This window comes from Hoplias malabaricus, chromosome Y, assembly GCF_029633855.1.
Source record: "Hoplias malabaricus isolate fHopMal1 chromosome Y, fHopMal1.hap1, whole genome shotgun sequence".
NCBI lineage: Eukaryota > Metazoa > Chordata > Actinopteri > Characiformes > Erythrinidae > Hoplias > Hoplias malabaricus.
The window spans coordinates 21,555,844-21,578,359 of record NC_089820.1 but is presented as its reverse complement, the minus strand read 5'-3'; the positions used below and the strand labels follow the sequence as shown (position 1 = coordinate 21,578,359).

The 22,516-nt window shown below is 43.8% G+C and overlaps 1 protein-coding gene across 1 annotated transcript in view; it reads right to left on the bottom strand.

The window, feature by feature from the left end:
• The window catches only part of LOC136679078 (transmembrane protein 8B-like), a 227,492-nt gene that overhangs the window by 14,708 nt on the left and 190,268 nt on the right, over window positions 1-22,516 (bottom strand). Inside the window, exons 7-11 of the mRNA XM_066657358.1 lie at window positions 10,545-10,641; window positions 8,072-8,195; window positions 5,650-5,792; window positions 1,211-1,389; window positions 172-318 (exon numbers count right to left, since the gene is read on the bottom strand). Coding sequence (XP_066513455.1) covers window positions 172-318; window positions 1,211-1,389; window positions 5,650-5,792; window positions 8,072-8,195; window positions 10,545-10,641 — 690 coding nt within the window. The remainder of the gene's footprint in view (window positions 1-171; window positions 319-1,210; window positions 1,390-5,649; window positions 5,793-8,071; window positions 8,196-10,544; window positions 10,642-22,516) is intronic.

Genomic DNA, 22,516 nt, shown 5'->3' with positions numbered 1-22,516 from the left:
CTGGAGAAAATGAACACATCTGTAAGTGTTTCTGTCCACTGTGTGAACTCAGGCTGGAGAAACATAACTAAGAATGGACTGGCCACCCCAGAGCTCAGCTGTCAACATCACTGAATGCGTTTGGGGTTAATTTGATTTGTGCACAGTCTAAACCCACCCAGTGACTGTTACCTGTTTGATGATGGACTTGAGTCTGGCCATAGCGATGACAGTGACCCACACGGACATGAGGGAGCCGAGGAAATCACAGAACTGCAGGACGTCGTACTCCATAATGCAGAAAACAACGATCCCGGGCTGATCGCAGGCATGGTAGAACTACAGGACGCCAAAAGAGAGTGGGGGACCAGAATATGTTCAGTGTAGAACACAAACAAACTAAAACCTAAAGGGCATGTATCTAGGGCATAGCAGAAGAGCCTTAATATTCTGGAAAGTGCTACAAGCTGTATGTATTAGGAGATCTAATATGTTGTAAAGCATGTTTTGTGTAATGTATACTATTCATTCATTCATTATCTGTAACCCTTATGCAATTCAGGGTCACAGTGGGTCCAGAGCCTACCTGGAATCATTGGGCACAAGGCGGGAACACACCCTGGAGGGGGCGCCAGTCCTTCACAGGGCAACACAGACACGCACACACACATACATACGGACACTTTTGAGTTGCCAATCCACCTACCAACGTGTGTTTTTGGATTGTGGGAGAAAACCGGAGCACCCGGAGGAAACCCACGCGGACATGGGGAGAACACTCCAACTCCTCATAGACAGTCACCCGGAGCGGGAATCGAACCAACAACCTCCAGGTCCCTGTAGCTGTGTGACTGCGACACTACCTGCTGTGCCACCATGCCGCCCTGTATAATATTCATTTTATAATTAATTCATTCTCCCACTGTTTTGTTATTTCATGGTAAATGTTGCATTATTTTAAAAATGACTATTCTCATTTTATTCTATATAAAATGTATGCTTATTTATATAAAATATTAATATAAATATGAACTACTATTCAGTATTTTTTTTTTTTGCCGTGTGTGTGTGTAAAGACAAGGTAAAACGATAAAGCTCAGCAATAAGCTGGACATAAGAATGCCTCACTGCAAACTCTACTATTCCAAAAGTGGTGCTGATCTGATCTATAGTCGAAACTCTACGCTGGTTTAACCGAGCAGAGACATTGCACTATCCACAGGGCACTCACAGTGGAGAAGAACATGGTGAAGATGTAGACGGACGCCTCCAACAGATAATGGCTCCTTATGGCTATGGCCACGGGCGGAACAAACATCAGGTTACTGAGACACAGCAGCAGGGTGGACAGCAGCTGGAATCCATACGAATAAGCTTCAGTGTTATCTGTGCATCCCCAGCCGTCCCAGCCTAGGACAAGGACAAACACCATGAAGGAACGCCTTTTCCAAAAGGCCCATAAGTCAAAAGTCACATTCTTAAGTTCACATTCTTAATCACTAAGCTTGCATATTTAGGTCAGATTCCATTTTTTTTTTTTTTATTTATACCCCTGTACCTTTTTGAATGTCACCGTGCTCCTGGGAACTCAGCTAAAGGTGTAGTTGTTAAATGATACAACCCAGTCTGCAGTGATATCAGAGGAGTGAGATTTTTCTTTGAAGATACTATTTCAACCTTAAATATTGCAGTAGTCTCAGGTACCAGAATGTAATTGCTTCAGCATTTAAGGTGGAACTGGAAAGTTATTAGCTAACTACTGAGAAATGCTTGTGTGCAAAACGGCTTCTCAAAATGATTCTGAAGCCAGCTATGCCAAACAAATTTAATTGGTTACCAGCCAAAAGGCTGGAATAAACCTGACATGTTGTGAGCACCATAAATGGGCAAATCTCTGCCTAAACTCGTGTTTGTCTGCTGTGACCGGCAGAAAGTCTTTTGAAGAAATAAATATTGCAACATTCATTCATTTATTATCTGTAACACTTATCCAGTTCAGGGTCACGGTGGGTCCAGAGCCTACCTGGAATCATTGGGCGCAATGCGGGAATACACCCTGGAGGGGGCGCCAGTCCTTCACAGGGCAACACACACACACACACACACATTCACACCTACGGACACTTTGAGTCGCCAATCCACCTACCAACGTGTGTTTTTGGACTGTGGGAGGAAACCGGAGCACCCGGAGGAAACCCACACGGACACTGGGAGAACACACCAAACTCCTCACAGACAGTCACCTGGAGGAAACCCACACGGACACTGGGAGAACACACCACACTCCTCACAGACAGTCACCCAGAGGAAACCCACGTGGACACAGGGAGAACACACCACACTCCTCACAGACAGTCACCCAGAGGAAACCCACACAGACACAGGGAGAACACACCACACTCCTCACAGACAGTCACCCGGAGCGGGAATCGAACCCACAACCTCCAGGTCCCTGGAGCTGTGTGACTGCAACACTACCTGCTGCGCCACCGTGCCGCCCTTATTGCAACATAATTTTCTTTTTTATAATTACTGTAAATTAAGGTCTGTCTTATAATTCTCAATATTTAGATTTGCTGTCATGTAACTGTCTTTGAAGAATTCTTTGATTTCTCTGCTGCTTCTGAGGCAGATTTTGAAGAAGTATGGCATGTTTGAGCTATGACTACTGCTTGTGAGGCAGCAGAGCATTATAACATTCTGCAGCTTCCTCAGAGGCAGTTCCTTTATCCTCTGTTCAATCAAAAAAAAAATATAAAAATACTGAAATTTTTGCAACACTTCCAACAAACTATGAAGTCTACAGTAAAAAAAGAAAAGAAACATTTACAGTGAATTTATTTTTCCACATTCATTGCAGGGATACCTCAAGGTCCTAGGTGGAGCTTTACCAGTATCTGAAAATGTCTGCCTAGTATGTTCTAAACAATCACACTGATCCCTGCCTTTTTGGCTGGTAAACAATTACATTCGCTCTGCCTCAAAGGTAATACTGCCTCCAGAACCATTTTGAGTTGTGATTTTGCACACGAGCCTGAGACATCAGAATACAACTAATGTTTTATGCTTGTAATGAAGTTCAAATGATAAGATTTCAAATCTACTTTAATATTAGAACACAATGATTATCTTAGGTTTTAAAGAAGAAAATACTTATGATTTTTTTTGGTTGCTTGCATGGCCATATTTCCAGTGATTCATAAGGCATTCGTAACATTTTGAAGTAAGCCTCTGAAAAATCAGTTTGAAGGGTGGTATAGCCATAACACTTCACCCTATACCTCTATCCTGATAAGACATGAGACACTAGATAAAAGCGAATGCTAGGGGTAATGGGAGAAATGGGATTCGCCCTAAAAACATTTGTCCAAAAGTACACCTTTTTTAATAAGTGATACCTGTTAATGTGCTACTATCGCTCAAGCTGTGTTCACAACACACATACACAATAGAAAAGCACTAAACAATACAACAGGATTCCAACTGTGGTGCTGATTTCAGCTATAGCTAACATGCTACACTACTTTAGCCATTTCCATTGCCAAGTACAAGCTAGTAGGGTATAAACCCATCAGCCACCAGTTCCCCTACTCCAGAGTCCAATGCTGGTGGGCTTTATAGCCCTCTATCTGACTAGAAGTCTATTTTTTATTTGGACCTAGAGTGTGGAATCTTGCTGGGCTAACAAAAAAACCATACAAACACACACGCACACACACACACACACACACACAGACTCCTCCACTCAAACGCACACATGCAGTCCTCATCACAAGCATCTACACGCCCTTAAATTACCTACACAACCTCCACAAACAGCAGAACAAGAGAAGCACACAGTCCAGCGCACATTTGCGAGCTCATCTGTGGCTTATTGTAAACAGCTTCATAAATATAGATTGGATCCTGAAAGCCTGCAGTGATGTAAACACAGTGAGGAAAGAGGTGCATTGCGCTCTTTTTCTCGCCTACCCTTTCCTCACACTGGAAATACAAGCAAACACAACCCAGAAGAGCTACTCTCTGATTGTGCCGGCCTAATCAACACCAAACATATATGGAGATATGTATTCTTTTCTTCTTCTTTGTAGCAATTTTATTCTAATATTTTCCATAATCATGAGATATCATCAGGTCCACCCTGATATCTAGCACATACCCAATCACAGACAGTTCCAGCAACCTGAGGCAGTGAGAACAAACACACATGTGCTTACAGACATTCACAACAACCTACTGACAAACAACAAAGCCACTGGATGGCTCAACCTGCTTGGAGGAGAATGCTAACCGTCCAGCACCGTCATACTACTCTGGAGGGCGATGGTAGGATGGCTCACCCACCCAGAAAGAATGAGAGCAATTATGAACTCCAAGTTTCAGAGGCTTAGGCAACACCTGAGATTGTATAGACCACATCACCAAGCAGGAGCACGTACATAAGCTCATTTCAGAACCAAACTCTGACTGAAGTTTGACAGAGTGTTATAAAAATGATCATCACTCGAGAAGAAAACGGTGTGGGTGAAAGTATCAGAGAGAAATTTAAAGGGAAATAATTTCAACACCACATATTTGCCCCCTCAAATATTCATTAAAGGCTGTGGATGTGCCTATGGTACAGAAGACACTGACAGCGATCCACAATCCAGAGAGAAGAAAATAAAGCGAACATTGAGAATCATCCATAATGGGGAAGTAATTGAGAGGCAGTGATTAGCATATTTCCCAGCATTATCGTACATCCTCTAATTAAGCAACTGTTTGATTCATGATCTCCTATTCATGCGGAGATATGAGTGACATACGTGTGGCAGAATGGTCCAACTTAACCTGCCAATTATCCCTGATTGGCGTTCGACTGCGGAGAGGGACGATTATGGTAAAATTGCGAAATATCTAGCAAATTAAAATCACATTAACCTTTAAACTGATTGCAATGGGTGGAGAGAAATGCAAGACAATGAAATAGATATTGTTCTCCCAAAAACCATTTCCAAAGATAATTCCTAGCTTTACAGTCTGGGGCGAGTGTAACCCTTGACTGCTGCCATTTTGATGTGCGATTTAAATGTAAATATGTAGTTATATAATTACAGTCACAGAATGATTTGCATTTTCTGCATCGACACATTGGTGATTAGCTTTTTTTAAATGTCAAAACTAAAAGAAAGTAAAGTTAAAAAGATATTATTTCAGCACTTTACACATGACTACAACTTCCTCCAGACTCCATTATAACCATTTATTCAACGTCCAAATAAATGTAGATGTAACCGAACATTGGGACTTATACTTGGACCTGAAGCAGCTAATTTCTGTGAGGATTTGATTGTAGTGACTCACAGAATCATTAACTGATCAGACCTGGATCTTGAATACAACTGCTAGAAGGATCTATACACATCTGGCTGACACTTGCCATTGGGGATAATGGCCATAGGGTTACGCACAACTGCCTCTGACAGGTCAATAATCTATTAGTCAGTACTTTTCTGTTTGTGCAACTGAAGACTTGTGTCACCAGTGGGTGGTCTGTAGGTCTGTAGGCCATAAGACAAATTAATAAATGTTTTTAATCTGCATTTATATGTATTCATGTATCAATGATGTAAAACAGGGTAATAATTACTATAATCCCTATAAAACAAATGTGAGGTTTAAGCTTACCTGCTTTGCACTCGCATGCAGCGTACAGATAGTTATTGGTGCGGAGAAGCTTGCACTGGCCATATGTTCCACAGTCGTTGATGCAGGGGGTCAGGTATGAGCGGAGATACACTTCTGCTGTTATATTAGTGCACACCTCAAACCTGCAACACATAAAAAAATTAAGTAATTAAATAAAATAAAAAAAGGGCGGCACGGTGGCGCAGCAGGTAGTGTTGCAGTCACACAGCTCCAGGGACCTGGAGGTTTTGGGTTCGATTCCTGCTCTGGGTGCTCTGGTTTGGTGTGTTCTCCCTATGTCTGTGTGGGTTTCCTCCGGGTGACTGTCTGTGAGGTGTTTGGTGTGTTCTCCCTGTGTCTGTGTGGGTTTCCTCCGGGTGACTGTCTGTGAGGTGTTTGGTGTGTTCTCCCTGTGTCTGTGTGGGTTTCCTCCGGGTGACTGTCTGTGAGGTGTTTGGTGTGTTCTCCCTGTGTCTGTGTGGGTTTCCTCCGGGTGACTGTCTGTGAGGTGTTTGGTGTGTTCTCCCTGTGTCTGTGTGGGTTTCCTCCGGGTGACTGTCTGTGAGGTGTTTGGTGTGTTCTCCCTGTGTCTGTGTGGGTTTCCTCCGGGTGACTGTCTGTGAGGTGTTTGGTGTGTTCTCCCTGTGTCTGCGTGGGTTTCCTCTGGGTGCTCCGGTTTTCTCCCACAGTCCAAAAACACATGTTGGTAGGTGGCGACTCAAAAGTGACCGTGAGTGTGTGAGTGTGTATGTTGCCCTGTGAAGGACTGGCGCCCCCTCCAGGGTGTATTCCCGCTTTGCGCCCAATGATTCCAGGTAGGCTCTGGACCCACCGTGACCCTGAATTGGATAAGCGGTTACAGATAATGAATGAATGAATAAATAAAAAACAACTCAGTTCAGTGCGAGAGCCCAGGAGTGGGGAGCAGAAGCTTGGGGTTTTAGCTATTTTCACTCAGTTCTCTTTCTTCTCCATCTTTTTCTCCATATATATTCACTGCTTTAATTTATCTGTTTTGGTTGTGTTTTCTTTTGCTCTGTTTAACCTCATCTTTGTGCAATCACAAATATTCAGGTCCAGCGCTGTGATTGGAGAGACTCAGATTAGGAGGCGGGACAAATAAAAAAATGTCTGCACTTCATGTAAAAGCAGCACAAAATCAGAATGACTCTTTTTATCCCATGTTTACTGACTTAAGCAGCCCACAAAAAATGCCTGGGTGGCCTTGTTTCAGTTTGTTTGTCGGTAGGCTGCATATTCCCAAATGAATATGCACATGCATTGAGCAAATAATGGTTTTGCTCTAATATGTCCCCTTTATGTCTCCTCACCATAGAAAATGTTGTGATGGCTAACAGTCTAGGGGCATGTCTTTATAGGTGTGAATGTAGGTTTATGCAGGGGTCATGTAGATATCTGAATGATGACCCACAGTAAAGTGTTACCAAGTTACACATTATAAAACAGTTCCTATGAGACTGATTTAAGAAAACTTCACAGATTGTAATGCAGAATATAAGCCCTCTTTCTGTTTTAAACATGCATCTCTGACTTTGAGAGAAGGGCATATTTAAATCTCTAGTCTGAGAATAGCTGGAGTGGAGAAACAACCAAGTTGAAGCAGAGTTCAGAAGTTGAAGTATGTCTGTGGAATCCGCCTAATCTCCAAACAAGATAAAACTCCTAGATGAAAGGTGACCTGATGTTTAAGGACAGTGTTTCACAGCTTCAGAAGTAGATATGGAGGTGTATTCCCTGTTGTATTAGCAAAAGCTAAACCACTTCTGCTGGCAATTTTAGACGATGCTCTCAAACTTTCCCTGAACTCTACTTCTCTGTCTAATTTGTGTTAGTGGTTTGAAGGGCCTGGGTTGTTTGAGCGTGGCAGCTATGCAGCCTCGTAGTTGAAAAGCTTTATACCTTGAATCAAAGGAGCCCACCAATCAACTTAAAGTATTTGCACACAGTGATATTCTCCACAGAAGGCTTTACATTGCCTAATCTTCTCAAAGAAGTCACTGCAATGCTATAGACAAACCAACAATAGCAGACACCCAAGTGTTCCAGAGGTTCCAGGACGTCCTGGGGTACCTCCCTGAAATGAGCTTTTGCTGCAATATTCAGTTAGTGTCCTCCCCCAAGCATGCTAAGCTCATTTTAACGTCATTTTAAATAAACATGAGGCGGCAAGGTGGTGCTGCAGGTAGTGTCTTTGTCAGCTCCAGGATCCTGGGGTTGTGGCTTCAAACCTAACCTTGAGTCACTGTCTGTAATGAATGTAGTGTGTCCTCTGTGTGTCTGCAGGTATCGTCCGGGTACTTGGGTTAATCACACAGCCCACAAATATACGTGTTTTTCTGTGGATCGGCTGTGGAAACGTGTCAATCCATGTGTGTGACTGTGTGAGTGTGATTAAACTCACCCTCGCTCTGTGGAGCACAGTGACCTGAGGCTGAGGTACCAGGTCCCCGTCTGTGGGTAAGGAATCCGCAGCTTGGTGATATTCGTGGTGGTGTTTACGGAGAGGAGAAACCCTGATACAGCTTCTGGAAGATTGTTTAATAAACAGGAGATTTTTCATTAAGCTACTGCTACAGTTATAACTTTCCATCATTTATATTTACAGTTAATAAAAATATTTTTTATTTATAAAAAAGCCTGCAGTTCATTGAAAAATCTGTTTTATTTTAAATTTGAAAGGTTTTGTACACTGTAATACACACAGTAAGCAAGTACATATAAATGTTGTTCTTTTGAATCTGAAATGTGTCTTGGAATAGGAGCATCCAAAGAGAAATTTAACTGCATTTTCTAACCAGCATTTAAATGTGAATTATTAAATCTGGACCTAAATAAGTTAATATATTGGCATCCAATATTAAAAATAATGATGTGTAAATGGTTCTTGACTTGGGTGTATGGTTCTTTGAGAAAACAATGGCGGCTTTCAGAGTACTACATAGAAATAGAACATTGTTTCTGTGACTTACTTAGCTAGGTCAGTAAGTAATTGGTCAGTCTGCACGTCAGTAGTCCTAGTTTACATCAGGCAAAGTGCATGTACCTACCCTCATATCGAGTAGCTATGCCGAAACGTAAATGTAAGTTGTCAGATGAATAAAAAAAAAAATTTCCATGGCTACAAATCCGCTCCCAGGACACTGGGATCGAAAAGGAGAAGGGTGATCTTTCTCCAAACTATTCTTAGGATGTTCACCCAAAAAAGCCAATCACTGTGGCTGTTTGCTCATGGATTGATGCCATAAATGTCCACACAATACATGTCTATTGTCTCACACACACATACAAAAGTTTTCGGACTTGTGTGGTTAAATCTCTGGATAAACAAATGAAGACAAGCATCAATAAACAACGATAAACAACAGACAATCTCCCTCACACCTTCTGTGTATAACTGCCATTGACTCTAACACTGGATCAGAGGAACAGAAGCAAGCCTGCGATTGGTCACAGCCCCCTGTCACTCTACCAGTCATTGGAGTCTTATTGGTGTTGCTAAGGTCAGGGGTTAGCCTGGGTAACCAGTATAGGCTGGACATGTCTGGGCATATCCATGGAGAAGGGCCAAGTCTCATTGCCCTTTTCTACAGCTGGCCCCAGATTCACTTGTGAATCTATACATAGGAAAAGGACTAGTCATCCCCTTGTGGCAGCTCTGGAACATCAACCAGACAAACAACCGATCGAATATAGGTCTCTCCTTTCACTTCTACATCAACAGTCCAGGTTCTCCCATCTTGTTCTAGAGAGTTACAGGATCACAGGACTGAATAGTGTTCAATTTTCACACACGTTTTACCTCACAGACTTTCCCTTTCTATAACTTACTTTGAAAACTAAAGTTTTGGACAATGTAATCATCTTGAAATGGGACACACTTATTCTATCATTACTCTGAAACTAAAGGAATTACTTTGTACTTTATTTACTTTCCATAAACCCTTTACATAGATTCTGGGAACTGATGTTGTACAATTAGCTCTGGATCATATACATCACTCCAACCCATCCCAAAATATTAGATGGGGTCACAGTTGTTACACAAAACATCTATTCGTATTGCTCCACAGCACAATGCCTGGGATTGAGCATGGTGACCTCAAATCTAAGGCAGTGTTTTTGTCAAATCTGCTCCTGGAGGCACCCTGCCCTGCATATTTAGTGATTTACCTGCTTTACCACACCCACTGCAACTATGAAAAGAAATGTTCATTAACTGATTAGTTGAATCAGGTGTGTTGAGTGAAGGGAAATCAATAAATGTGCAGAGCAGGGTGCCTCCAGGACCTGGGTTGAGAAACACTTGTCTAAGGAGATTATACAAGCTGTGTGTGCACAGTAGTGAGAGATGTCTACGAATGTTAGGACACACACTTTATATTGATCAATAGCCCAACTTTCTCACCCACAGACATTTCCCACCCACTAGAAAAGTTCCAAACATAGTGTTTAAAGTCTGAGAATAACAGAGTTCTTTCTCCATGGGCAGTCTTTTTCACCAGTCTTATCTCTCTTACTGATGCCATTGTTGTGAATAAGACCAGCTGGGATTCCATATTTTCAGCCCACCAAAGGTGGCCTGCTGAACACACACCAAAGTGTCTCCATTTCCCCTTAAACAGCCCCCATGTGTTCCCATTCCCTTTCATGTAATCTCGTCACTTTAAATTGGTCTTATTGAACGCTGCTATGAGGGCCTTTGAAAACAATTCAGCAAACCTTCCTGGCACTTTACCAAGTGTTACAACACTGACTCATCCCTCTGCTTCTCCTTTTCCCTCTCTTCTCCATCAGAAGGACAATAGGGGGCTCTAGCCGCTAACCATACAGGATTTAAAAGAGCTTTGGGGGGCTGACTCTTAAGCTTCTCCTACCAGATTCACATTTGACGGAGGAGTTGTCTCGAAGAGCCATCGGCATTCCGTGGTTCAGGCAGCCGAACACCGTCATGTTCTCTCCTTTCGCCGAAGACTACAATAAAGAATAACACAAAAAGACAGTTATAGAGAAGATGTAGACGACTGGAATTTATTCTTTCCCTACACCCTCTAAATCTAAAGCTCCAATGTAGCAAATAGGCCTTTAGAACCTTATGAATGTTTTTCATATTCACTCTTTTACAGTAATGGCTCTTTATAGATGGTTCTGCCTCTGCTGCATCCGTCAGGGTCAACTCTGCTGTAGGCAAAAATAACCCAGCTTTGTACCAAAGTATAATGTCACAGTACATTATGTAAATTACTGAGCCGGCATTGGTCTCCTGGCCGTGTGGGTGTTTCCCTGTCATCATGGAAATGAAACAAACAATGGAGCAGAGTCCCACCTTTGCCTACAGCACTCCTCACCCTTCTCAAAGTTCAACCAGAGGTAAAGTTAGCCAAAGCTAGTGGTGTAGTAGACTTTTTATTTATGTCATTGCCTTTATTACCGCACATCTTTCTTTACAGGGAAATTGCACTGATTTTATTTATCCGTGGACTGAGGGAGGAGGACAGTGCTGTTCCTTCACTCCCACTGCCCTCAATTTTCCTGCTGGTCTTGGGGATCATACTGATGACCTTCCAGTCCCAAGCCCGCTTCTCTAACCACTAGGTCATGGCTGCCTGGCTGTAATTGAAATAAAGCCACCCTCCCACTCCCCTTGCACTTCATATGGAATGACATTTGTTGTTCGTTTTTTTTTTTCTTTGTTCATGAAAAGGCGTTTGTGGAGGTTAAATCTTTTAAAAATAATAATCTGCTTTGTCTGGGGCACTTCCCATATATGTTTTTCTGTGTGTGCAGTTAAAGGCAATGTTGCTAATACACCAGCTTCTAGTCTGTTCTGGTGATTCAACTTCTTTTTTTGAAGCCAATCAAAGAGCTGTTTGCCCTGCCTCCAGCACCTCAAAGCTGTGAACCACAAAGAACAGAACAGACCAGGTCACAGGAGGGATATATCAACCATTAGGAATAAAAGTAGGTCTTTGTATTATACAGATGTATATTTTTAAAATTGTGTTTTAATGAAAAATTCCTGTTTTTTCACCCTTTCTTTTTTCTTTTACAATTCTAATAAAATGGGGATGATTTTTTAAAATTAAATATAGGTACGATGGTCACTGACTTTTGCACAGAACTACCATTTCTTCCACAGATAAAACAGAGATAGACTGCAGCATGTTGGGGACTGTCACATCATGAATCTCATGGATTTCTGCCCTTTTTAATCCGATCAGCTTCTTCACCCTTTTCCTCTTCAGGTGTTTCCCTAGGTTTGCTGGTTAGAGCTCTGGAGCATCGTTTCAAGAAGATTGCATTCGAAGTAATCTTAGAGTATTTCTGTTGTGCTTCTAATATGTAAAGAGCAGCTGATGTTTTATTGTGTAAAAATATAAAAAAAATAAAATGACACAGGGGTATAAAGAAAAATCCAGAGGATACAGGTAATGTTTAGGGGTTACTGAAAGTTATTAAGTGGGATTTTTTTAAGGGGTTATTAAGGGGTTATGGGGTTTATAGCAGATGCATGTCTCAGCGCTGGCCTTTGAATGTCTGCTGCAATCTGAAAATAAAGCTGTTCTCCCCCAGATCTCCCTCACAGCACATGAATAATAGAGAGAGAGCTCACACAGAAGAGAATCCAGGACACCAAGCAAATTAGCCAGTGAAGTGCAGCCAGAGAGAGAGAGAGAGAGAGAGAGAGAGAGAGAGAGAGAGAGAGCAAATGGCAGAGATGGAGAAGGGGAAAGAAAAAGAAATAGAAAGACAGAGAAAGAAAAACACTGTGAGGCAATGTGAGAGAAACAATGTGTGTGTGACTGTGTATGTGTGGGGACGGGGGAGATTAGGAGTGAGAGAGAGAGAGAGAGAGAGAGAGAGAGAGAGAGAGAGAGAAAGAGAGAACTCTAACAGACAGTGTCATGTTCTTTTTGCTTAATCAGACTTGTTAGGCTGATGGTGTGGGCCGCTAAGCTCTCTGGGTAATGCAGTTTAATAATTGAGTGACTTGTGTTGTTGCTGCTGCCTCATTAAAGCTCAACAAGACATGACTGACCCCAAAGAAGCCACATTTGCCCCTGGCTTTCAGAGCAAGTCTGAAAACTCAGCTTCCATTCCGCAGCCAAGGCTCCACGCCTGGACTTAAACCCCGTGTTACTCTTGAAATCATGCTCCAGTGTTAACACCGCTCCTCACTGTAGCTCAGGTACAAACTCACATGGATCTGGATATGTTTAAAAATGAAGGTTTTTGTCTGCGTTTTGGCCTCCCGTCCACACGAAAATGACATTTTACTGAAACATCACTGAAATCTGAGGTTTGCTAAAACACTGTTCAAACATTGACGTCACACAGCATGTCTGAAAACAGTTCCTCGTAGTGCACTACACATGGAGCATGGAGTGATTTGGGATTAAAGCATGGTGTTTCTCTCATACTTAGTGGTGTTTTGTTGTCTCTCTTAAAAAGGTATTATGGCCCCTTACTGGACTGGCATGATAATACAGCCATTTTCATATTGGCCTGTATGGGGATGTTTTCAAAAACAGAGGGACATGTCATTCAGTCATTCATTCATTATCTATAAGTGTTTATCCAGTTCAGGGTCACGGTGGGTCCAGAGCCTACCTGGAATCATTGGGCGCAAGGCGGGAATACACCCTGGAGGGGACGCCAGTCCTTCACAGGGCAACACATACACCTATGGACACTTTTGAGTCGCCAATCCACCGACCAACGTGTGTTTTTGGACTGTGGGAGGAAACCCACGCAGACACAGGGAGAACAGACCACACTCCTCCAAGACAGTCACCCGGAGCAGGAATTGAACCCACAACCTCCAGGCCTCTGGAGCTGTGTGACTGCAACACTACCTGCTGCGCCATCGTGCCGCCCAGGGACATCTCAGTTTTTAAAAATATTTGGATTTGTGTGGACAGGGCCTCATAGGTCAAAAGTGCACATCATGAACTTTTGCATGATACCAAATATATATACTGATCAGGCATAACATTATATTCTATTATTATTTCAATTGTTTTCTACACTCACTGTCCATTCTCTCAATGTTCACAGCAGCACTTTGTAGTTCTACAATTACAAACTGTAGTCCAGCTGTTGCTCTGCATAGTTTGTAAACACAGCATACTCTTTAGGCACGGATACCGCTCTGTCTGATCCACTCGTACCAGCACGAAACACACTAACGCACAACCACCACGTCAGTGTCATTGCAGTGCTGAGAATGAACCACCACCCAAATCATCCCTGCTCTGTGGTGGTCTTCTGGGGGTCTTGACCATTGAAGAAGAGGGTGAAAAGGGGGCAAACAACGTATGCAGAGCCACACGTGGACTGTAATTGCAAAACAACAAAGTCCTCCTGTAGGGTCAATGAAGCTGAGAGAATACATGTAGAAACATGGAGGTGGTCATAATGCTGTGATTGATTAGTGTAAGTTTGTTGTGGGAGATATGTCACCAAAGGTTTGTGGACACCCCCATTGCTGTCCTAGGCATTCAATAGTGTATATACTGTACACACCCACTGAAAAGCACTGGAACAAGAATGGGATGCACTGAAGGTGCCAAACGGGAGTCGGAGGTCACCAATGACCTGTTCAATGCCAAGAATCTGCCAGAGGGATATAAAGCCCCCTCTTACAGTTGGGTTCCAGAGCAGTGGAGCTTTGTTCTGAGGACTGGATTTTGTGATTCAGATACATCCTCCAACATCAGTACCAGACCTCACTTATTTATTGTGGCTGAATGCCATCAAATCGGTACAAAACTGTGAAGAGTAGAATACTGATACTGCAGCAAAGTGGGCACAAACTCCTTACTGAGATCCTTAATTTCAGAACAAATGTTGGATGAGCAGATTCATTCATTCATTCATTATCTGTAATCCTTATCCAGTTCAGGGTCGCGGTGGGTCCAGAGCCTACCCGGAATCATTGGGCGCAAGGCGGGAATACACCCTGGAGGGGGCGCCAGTCCTTCACAGGACAACACAGACACACACACTCACACCTACAGACACTTTTGAATCACCAATCCACCTACAAATGTGTGTTTTTGGACCGTGGGAGGAAACCGGAGCACCCGGAGGAAAGGGAGACACAGGGACAAAGGGAGAACACACCACACTCCTCACAGACAGTCACCCGGAGGAAACCCACGCAGACACAGGGAGAACACACCACACTCCTCATAGACAGTCACCCGGAGGAAACCCACGCAGACACAGAGAGAACACACCACACTCCTCACAGGCAGTCACCCGGAGAAAACCCACGCAGACACAGGCAGAACACACCACACTCCTCACAGACAATTAAATATCGAAATAGATATTAACACATATAGAAATATATCTCTAACCCTAACTTCTAATGGTCAGTAATCTTCATTTTTATCTTTGTTCACTTACAGCAGGGAAACGGGTTCATTGCTGCATTACGTATAATCACAGCACACTGCAGTTTTCCTGGAAAAGCCTGAGTGAGGTTACCGACACATAGCAGAAATAAAGAGTGTATTACACCTGCTTTACACCTCACACACTATCTGTTTCCTTTACAATAGACTTCTCAAAATTGAATTCTCTCACTGATCTTAAAGGCTCTTAAAGGCTTATAGCTTTCACACATATCCCACTGTCTGACAGCTTCTATTCCGAATCGGGCTTTAAAATCATCCCTCACTGGCTTACAGCAAGCAGTACACACCCCCAGATTTAAACCCACTCAGCACTCCGTTGATAATTGGGCCTTGAGAGATGCTGTTGTTTTTTTATTTATTTTTTTTTACCCAGTTTTCTCCCCAGTTTTTCATCATTTCTGATTCCAGTCATTAGTTAGGTCTCCCCTGATCACACCATGTTACCAAGCTGGAGGAGTCAAAACAGCACGTGCTGTAGATTATTACTATATTATGATGGTGGTTATAATCTGTATTTATTTTACAAGCTCTAAGCGAGCTCCCGTCCACTGGTGGTGCTGTTTTGTATATCAATCATGGCTCAAACTATAGTCACCTTCGTTTTCCAAATTCAACGAATTTTTAAAGATAAACGGGGTTTACAAAAAACAGAAAATGTGTGTGTGTGTGTGTGTGTGAGAGAGAGAGAGAAAGAGAGAGAGAGAGAGAGAGAGAGAGAGAGAGAGAGAGAGATATTTGTGTTCACTTTCTGTTTAAAAAGGAAATGATCAACACACAATATATGAATGCATTGCGACTGTAACATAATCCTGTTCTGGATATAAGTTCTGGATATACACGGTGAATGAGAGAGAGAGAGAGAGAGAGAGAGAGGGAGAGAGGGAGGGAGAGTGAGAGAGAGACAGGCAGACAGAGAGAGAGAGAGAGAGAGAGAGAGAGCGAGAGAGAGAGAGAGACAGGCAGACAGAGAGAGAGAGACGTTCAACACACCTTTAATTCAAACTTATTTACAAATGAAAACAGTAACCAAGTTCAAAGACTCAATTAACTGAAATAAAAGAAAATAGAAAATAAATAAATAAAACCATCCAGTCACAGATTCAACATGAAACCAGCCAGTCCATCGGGTTCACAGAGCAAGCCCCCAGCCCCCCACACAGCAAAGAAACAGTCCACATTATCAGTCACAGAGTAGTAGCTGTACTCTACAGTGAGCCTCTTTAAAATCAAACCCCTGACCATCATGACGGGGTCAGTACCCCCAGTATTTTTCATTTTATTTTTTCTGGTGCACCAGATGGCCAGTTTCGTGGCACCGTATAGAAAATTTAAAATCACTACTCTGTCCTTATTTGAAGCCAAGTACTCAGGACCATAAAAGAAAAGACAATCAGTAAAAGAGCCTAAAAATTTCATGCCCCACTCTTTAACCACACCCAGGATGGGGTGTAGCCGGGCACACAGCAAGAACAAGTGGGACAAGGTCTCGGTCTCACCACAGAAAGGACAGCCGTCCCCAAGTGCGGGATCAATCCGTGCCACGTGTCTGTTTGTGGCTATAATCCCATGCACAATCCTCCACTGGAGGTCACCCACCCTCTTCTCGATGGGTCGTTTGTACAGGGACCGCCAGCTACGTTTAGGGGAGGCATCAGTCGAAACAACCTCGGCCCACCCAGACTCCTTCACGTCCCTCAGGCTGCGGAGATGGATTGTCTTGACACAGGCCTGGTACAGGGTCCGCTTGTGTAGAACACTAAAAATCCCAAGAGAAGGGGTGTCTAAAGACAGGAGTGTCCCCTGCCCCTCTTGCCATTCCTCCCGGTTCATGTCCATCACCAGCTCAGGGAACGTGACCTGCTGACTCAGATGTTGTTCCACAGGGGTACTCACAGGCAGCAGCAGAGAGGTCAGTCCTCAGCCGGTCCAGCAGCTGCTGAGCTAACCGCACCGACCTCAGACCGACCATCTCAGCCAACCGCTCCGCAGGCACCCGGTCTCCACCCCTCCGCAGGTCACGAACCTTAACAAGTCCGCTTTCCAGCAGGGCAGTCCTCAAAGCTCCTGAGACCAGTTGCAACGAAGGAAAAGAGGTGTTGTGGAACAGTGGCTCCTCGAAGATCCAGGCTGAAGGCTCCGTGAAAGTGTCCCTTGAAAAAGATAACAGGTGCCATGCCTCCAGCGCTGCTGTGTAAAATGGAGTCAGCTCCATCAAATCCACCCCTTCCTGCAAAAGGGAGAACAGGTGTCGGTCCAGCCCCAGACCACCAGCGCGCCGCAAAGGAGCACCGGCCACGACCTTCCAGCCCCGCTCTCCTCCGTACAGCAACCGCTGCACAGCCTGCAGACGCAAGGTTGCGATTCTGGACCGGATGTCAATAAGTCCCTGTCCCCCCTCCTGCACAGGCAGAGACAGGACCGCTGCTCTGAGCCAGTGTTGTCCCGACCAGAAGAAGTTCACCAGTATTTTCTGGATTTCATCGATCAGTTGTCTGGGTGGGTTCAGAACAGTGAACCTGTGCCACAAAGCTGATGCAACGAGGTTGTTCACGACCAACACTCGACCCCTGTACGATAACTGGGGGAGCATCCAGGACCATGAAGACAACCTGGCATGAACTTTCTCCACAACACCTTCCCAGTTCATTGCTATTGCTGCGTCAGTGCCCAGCCAAACCCCTAAAAACTTAACGCCGTGCCTGCTCCACCGAATCCCCCCCGGGAGTGATGGCAACATACTGTTGCGAGTCTGAGAGCCACACCACAAAGCCTCAGTTTTGTCCCAGTTAAGTTTGGCAGAGGTGGCCTTACTGTAAACATTTAGCGTGTTTTTTAGGGACATAACATCCTGGTCATTTTTAACAATTACTGTTATGTCATCAGCATAAGCAGAGACTTTATATAAAACGTTCATAATATTTAAGCCTGAGAGTCTCTTTCTAATTAAAATCAGAAGGGGTTCCCAGACAAAGAGCTGCCCAGACAAAGGACAGCCCTGCCGTATCCCCCTACTGACAGGCACAGGAATACTCAAACCCCCTCCCGCCTTAATCAGACACGAGGCCCCTGAGTAGAGCAGTTTTATCCAAGACATAAAAACATTACCAAAACCAAAAGTATGTAAAACTGTAAAAAGATAATCGTGATCTACACGATCAAATGCTTTTTCTTGGTCCAGCGATAAAAAGCCAAACTCTAAATGAAACATTTTTGCGTAGTCATACAAGTCCCTGATTAAAAACAGATTGTCATAGATGCAGCGTCGAGGCACACAGTAAGACTGGTCCTCATGAACAATCGTACTTAAAACACCTTTGAGTCTGTTTGCAATACAGTAGTCAGAACATAGCAGTGATACGGGTCTCCAGTTTTTTAAAAAGCAGAGGCCTCCCTTTTTTGGGATGAGGGATAAAACGGCACGCTGACAGCTACTTGGGAGCACCTCAGCATCAAGGCCGGCCAGCAGAACCTCGTACAAGTCCCTCCCGAGGATCCCCCAGAAAGCTTTGTAGAAGTCCCGTGATGGTTCCGTCTGCTTTACGGACAGACACCAAAGACTTGTGTGGATGAGAAGACTTCTCTAGATTAAAAAAGAATGCAGTAGGAGCATCCATGTCCCGCACCGACATGAACCTGGACCGTACCAGAGCTCCCTTTGCCTTCTCCTTTAAAATATCACTCAGTTCCTGTAACTTTGCTGTGAGATCGGCCCGTAGATCCATTGAATTCTGTAGAATCATGAAGTCATGTATATTAGAAATGTCCTGTTCCAGATTTCTCACTGCCGCCCTCAGTTTGGAGGTGGAATAGGCGGTGAAGTCCTGACAAAAGTTTTTAATTTGGGCCTTCCCCACTTCCCACCATTGCAGAAGGTTAATGAAGTCACCTTTTTTACTGACCCATTCTCCCCAAAACAGTTTAAAATGATCACAAAATGATTTGTCTGCCAAAAGTGTCTTATTAAAATACCACATTGGGCTGCCATAGGTCTGAGGAGCAACAGAAAAGACCACAGTACATAAATGATGATCAGAGAAAGAGGTGGGCTGAATGGTGGACTGATCATGTTACAAGCACCATCAGAAACATAAAAACGGTCCAAACGGGCCGCATACACACCCCCTTCAAAAACCCTGACCCAGGAGTACTGTCTGACAGAAGGGTGTTTTTCCCTCCACGCATCAACTAAATTAAAACCAGATAGAACTGTGGCCAAAGTCTGAGCGGACTGAGGATGAGGCTCTTCACCGTTTCTGTCATTAACAAAGTCCAAGGTGCAGTTCCCCCGCCCAACACAACAGTGCCGTCTGAAGGTAGGGACTGCAGTAACTGCTCCAGCCTCACAAACAGCTCACCTCTTTCTGCACCTCTGTTTGGGGCATACACATTAATAAAAATAAAAACATGATCACTGAGTCTGGCTTTAACCATGAGAAGTCGTCCAGCTACTACTTCCTCTACAGACAGTACGTCCACTCTAGTGGACTGAGAAAAAATAATAGCAACCCCTGCGCTAACGTTCGAACCGTGGCTTAGAAAACATTCCCCTTTCCACCACAGGCCCCACTCAGAGGCTGAGGCGGCATCACTATGTGTTTCTTGTAAAAAACATATATTTAATTTCTTAAGGGAAATAAATTCATAAAAAAGGGCTTGTTTATCTTTGTCTCTAAAACCATTAACGTTTAAAGAGCACACCCTTAGAAAACCCATGATAATAGAAAAGAGAGAGAGACAGTAATAGAGCAGGAAAACAGCAGAAAGATTAAGAGAGACCCTCTTCCTACGTGTTCCGTGTTCAGATATTTTTACGAACGGTACAAGACGCACCAGACTTAGCACTTTTTACTTTCCTGATCGCAGTGACGAGTTTCTTTAAACGGAAACGCTTTTGTTTTGAGAGAATGTCATAACTATTAGTCTTATGTGCCATTAAAACCGAACACACAAACTTGTCCAGGTCAGGGAAAAAATCCTTGACCTCAACAGGTCTGCCCTTAGTAACATCTAAAAACGAGTTTATCTGCTCCACAGAGTACAACGTTTCACTTCCAGACTGACTCCCTCCAAAATCAGACACTTCAGACATTCTGTCCTCCTCCATAGCTTCCTCCATAGCCACCTCCATAGCCTCCTCCTGAGACAAGGCTGAACCAGACTGAGATTCACTGATACCTTCTGGTACCAGCACCTGAAAACTACAACCTGCAGTACTCGGTCCAGCCTCTTCAGAGTCACCGCTCACCTGAACATTAACACCTCCGCTCACCTGAGTTCCTACATTACTGCTCCCTTGAGCTCCTACACCTCCGCTCACCTGAGCATTAACATCTCCGCTCACCTGAGTTCCTACATTACTGCTCACTTGAGCTCCTACACCTCCGCTCACCTGAGCATTAACATCTCCGCTCAACTGAGCATTAACATCTCCGCTCACCTGAGTTCCTACATTACTGCTCACCTCAACACCAGACTCAGTGCCTACATCCACACCACAAACAATCTCCATATTCACCTGATCAATAAACTCACCCCCTGTGACTACACCACCTCCCACCTCCACGTTCTCCTGAGAATCAGCTCCACTCCCCAAGTGATCACTAATCTGAACCACCCCCGAATCCATACCACCACCAGATCCCAAACTCACCTCTTCACTAGTCTTAACAACAACATCTACCCCATCACCAACTACCTCTACCTCCTGAGCACCAGCCACCACCTCACTACTGTCTTACTGTCTCACTGTCTTACTGGAATTCTGTGAAGCTGCTTTGTGACAACATCAGTTGTGAAAAGCGCTATATAAATAAATTTGATTTGATTTGACTACCCGCTCTGCTAATAAGGGTGGTAGGCCCTTCACCCTCCTGCCCAGCTGTGGGCTGGAGAGAGAAAGAGAGAGAGAGAGAAAGAGAGAGAGACAGAGTGAGAGAGAGACAGAGAGAGATTGGGAAACTCAAACTAAATCACAGAGTAAAATGCAATGTTATCTGGCCCTAAAGCGGCAGTACACTGTGGCACAGTACCTCAGCACAGTGACTGACCGAGACCTGAGAACCACCCTGACCAGGTACAGACTCAGTCAGCACGGTCTGGCCATAGAGACGGGCAGACACAGACAGACCTGGCTGCCTCAGGAGCAGAGACTCTGCCAGCAGTGCGGCTTCAGTCGACCCGAGACAGAGCTGCACTTCCTCACAGAATGCCCAAAGTACACTGAGATCCGCAAAGAGTTCTACATTAAATTTAGTGAAATACACCCGTCCTTCACAGCCCTGACCCCCACAGACAGACTCCCGTATCTGCTGGGAGAACAGAGAGAGAGCTGCACTCTCGCAGCCCGATACGTCCTCGCCTGCCATCGCAAAAGGGACAGTGAGTGACCCTGTCAAACACCCAAACACACAGAAACACACACACCTCATATATAACCTTTTCCCCCAGTTCCGGTCACTGTGGTGAATGTTGCCGGGTGTTTCCAAGTTCTAAAAAGTGACCCCCTGTATTTATTTAATTCAATATTTTATTGTTTAATTCAATGTTTATGTTCTCCTTAAATTTTAAATTGTAACCCAGGCTTTGTCAATACAAATGTAACTAATTTGTCATGTCAATAAAGCACCTTGAATTGAATTGAATTGAATTGAGAGAGAGAAGAATGTGTGAAAGTTAGTTACAATAATTAAGAACTATGTTAGAATAAAAACGTAATCTACTTTTTGAACTCAGCAGTAGTTATGCTTATGTACAAAGCTAGATTAAATCACTAATACATCACTAGACTCTGTAAAAAGGAAAAAAAAGTGAATTATGGGAGGAAGCTGTGGCCAAATTTGGTAAAATTAATTAAAAACATACATATATATGAATTAAAGACAAATCTTTTTTAAAAATGTGTTAATATTGACAGCACTAATAACAAACACCAACTGTGGCCTGTGACCTGTCGCTGTTGTGGCATATATTTGTTATATTTTCTTTCATTGTAAAATGTTAAATCCATAAAAACTGTATAAAAATTCCCTAGTGTGCTCCCTGAGACAGAAGTGCAAACTCATTTTCAACAACACATGCAGTTTGGCCAGGGTTGTTAAATACCTACTACAGCTGCTGTAAATATTTGAAAGAGAATAAAGTCATTCTCCTGTCGAAGTAGAATCTCCTACAGTAGCAGCCACAAAGCTAGTGTGTTTGTATTAATCCCCATTACCCAGATTGGCGTTTGCTGTGTTCACTCTTGCTTGGTATGCAGGGTGTTTTGCTGAAACGTCGATACTGTGCCAAGCACCTGTGTTCATCTGGCCCCGGACCAGACCCCAATCTGGGAAGTATACTTCCAAACAATGACTGATGGCTAGCAGGACCGAGCTCAGGGCAGAGCTTTGGCTGTCATTCAAACCACTCTCAAAATTAACAAGCGG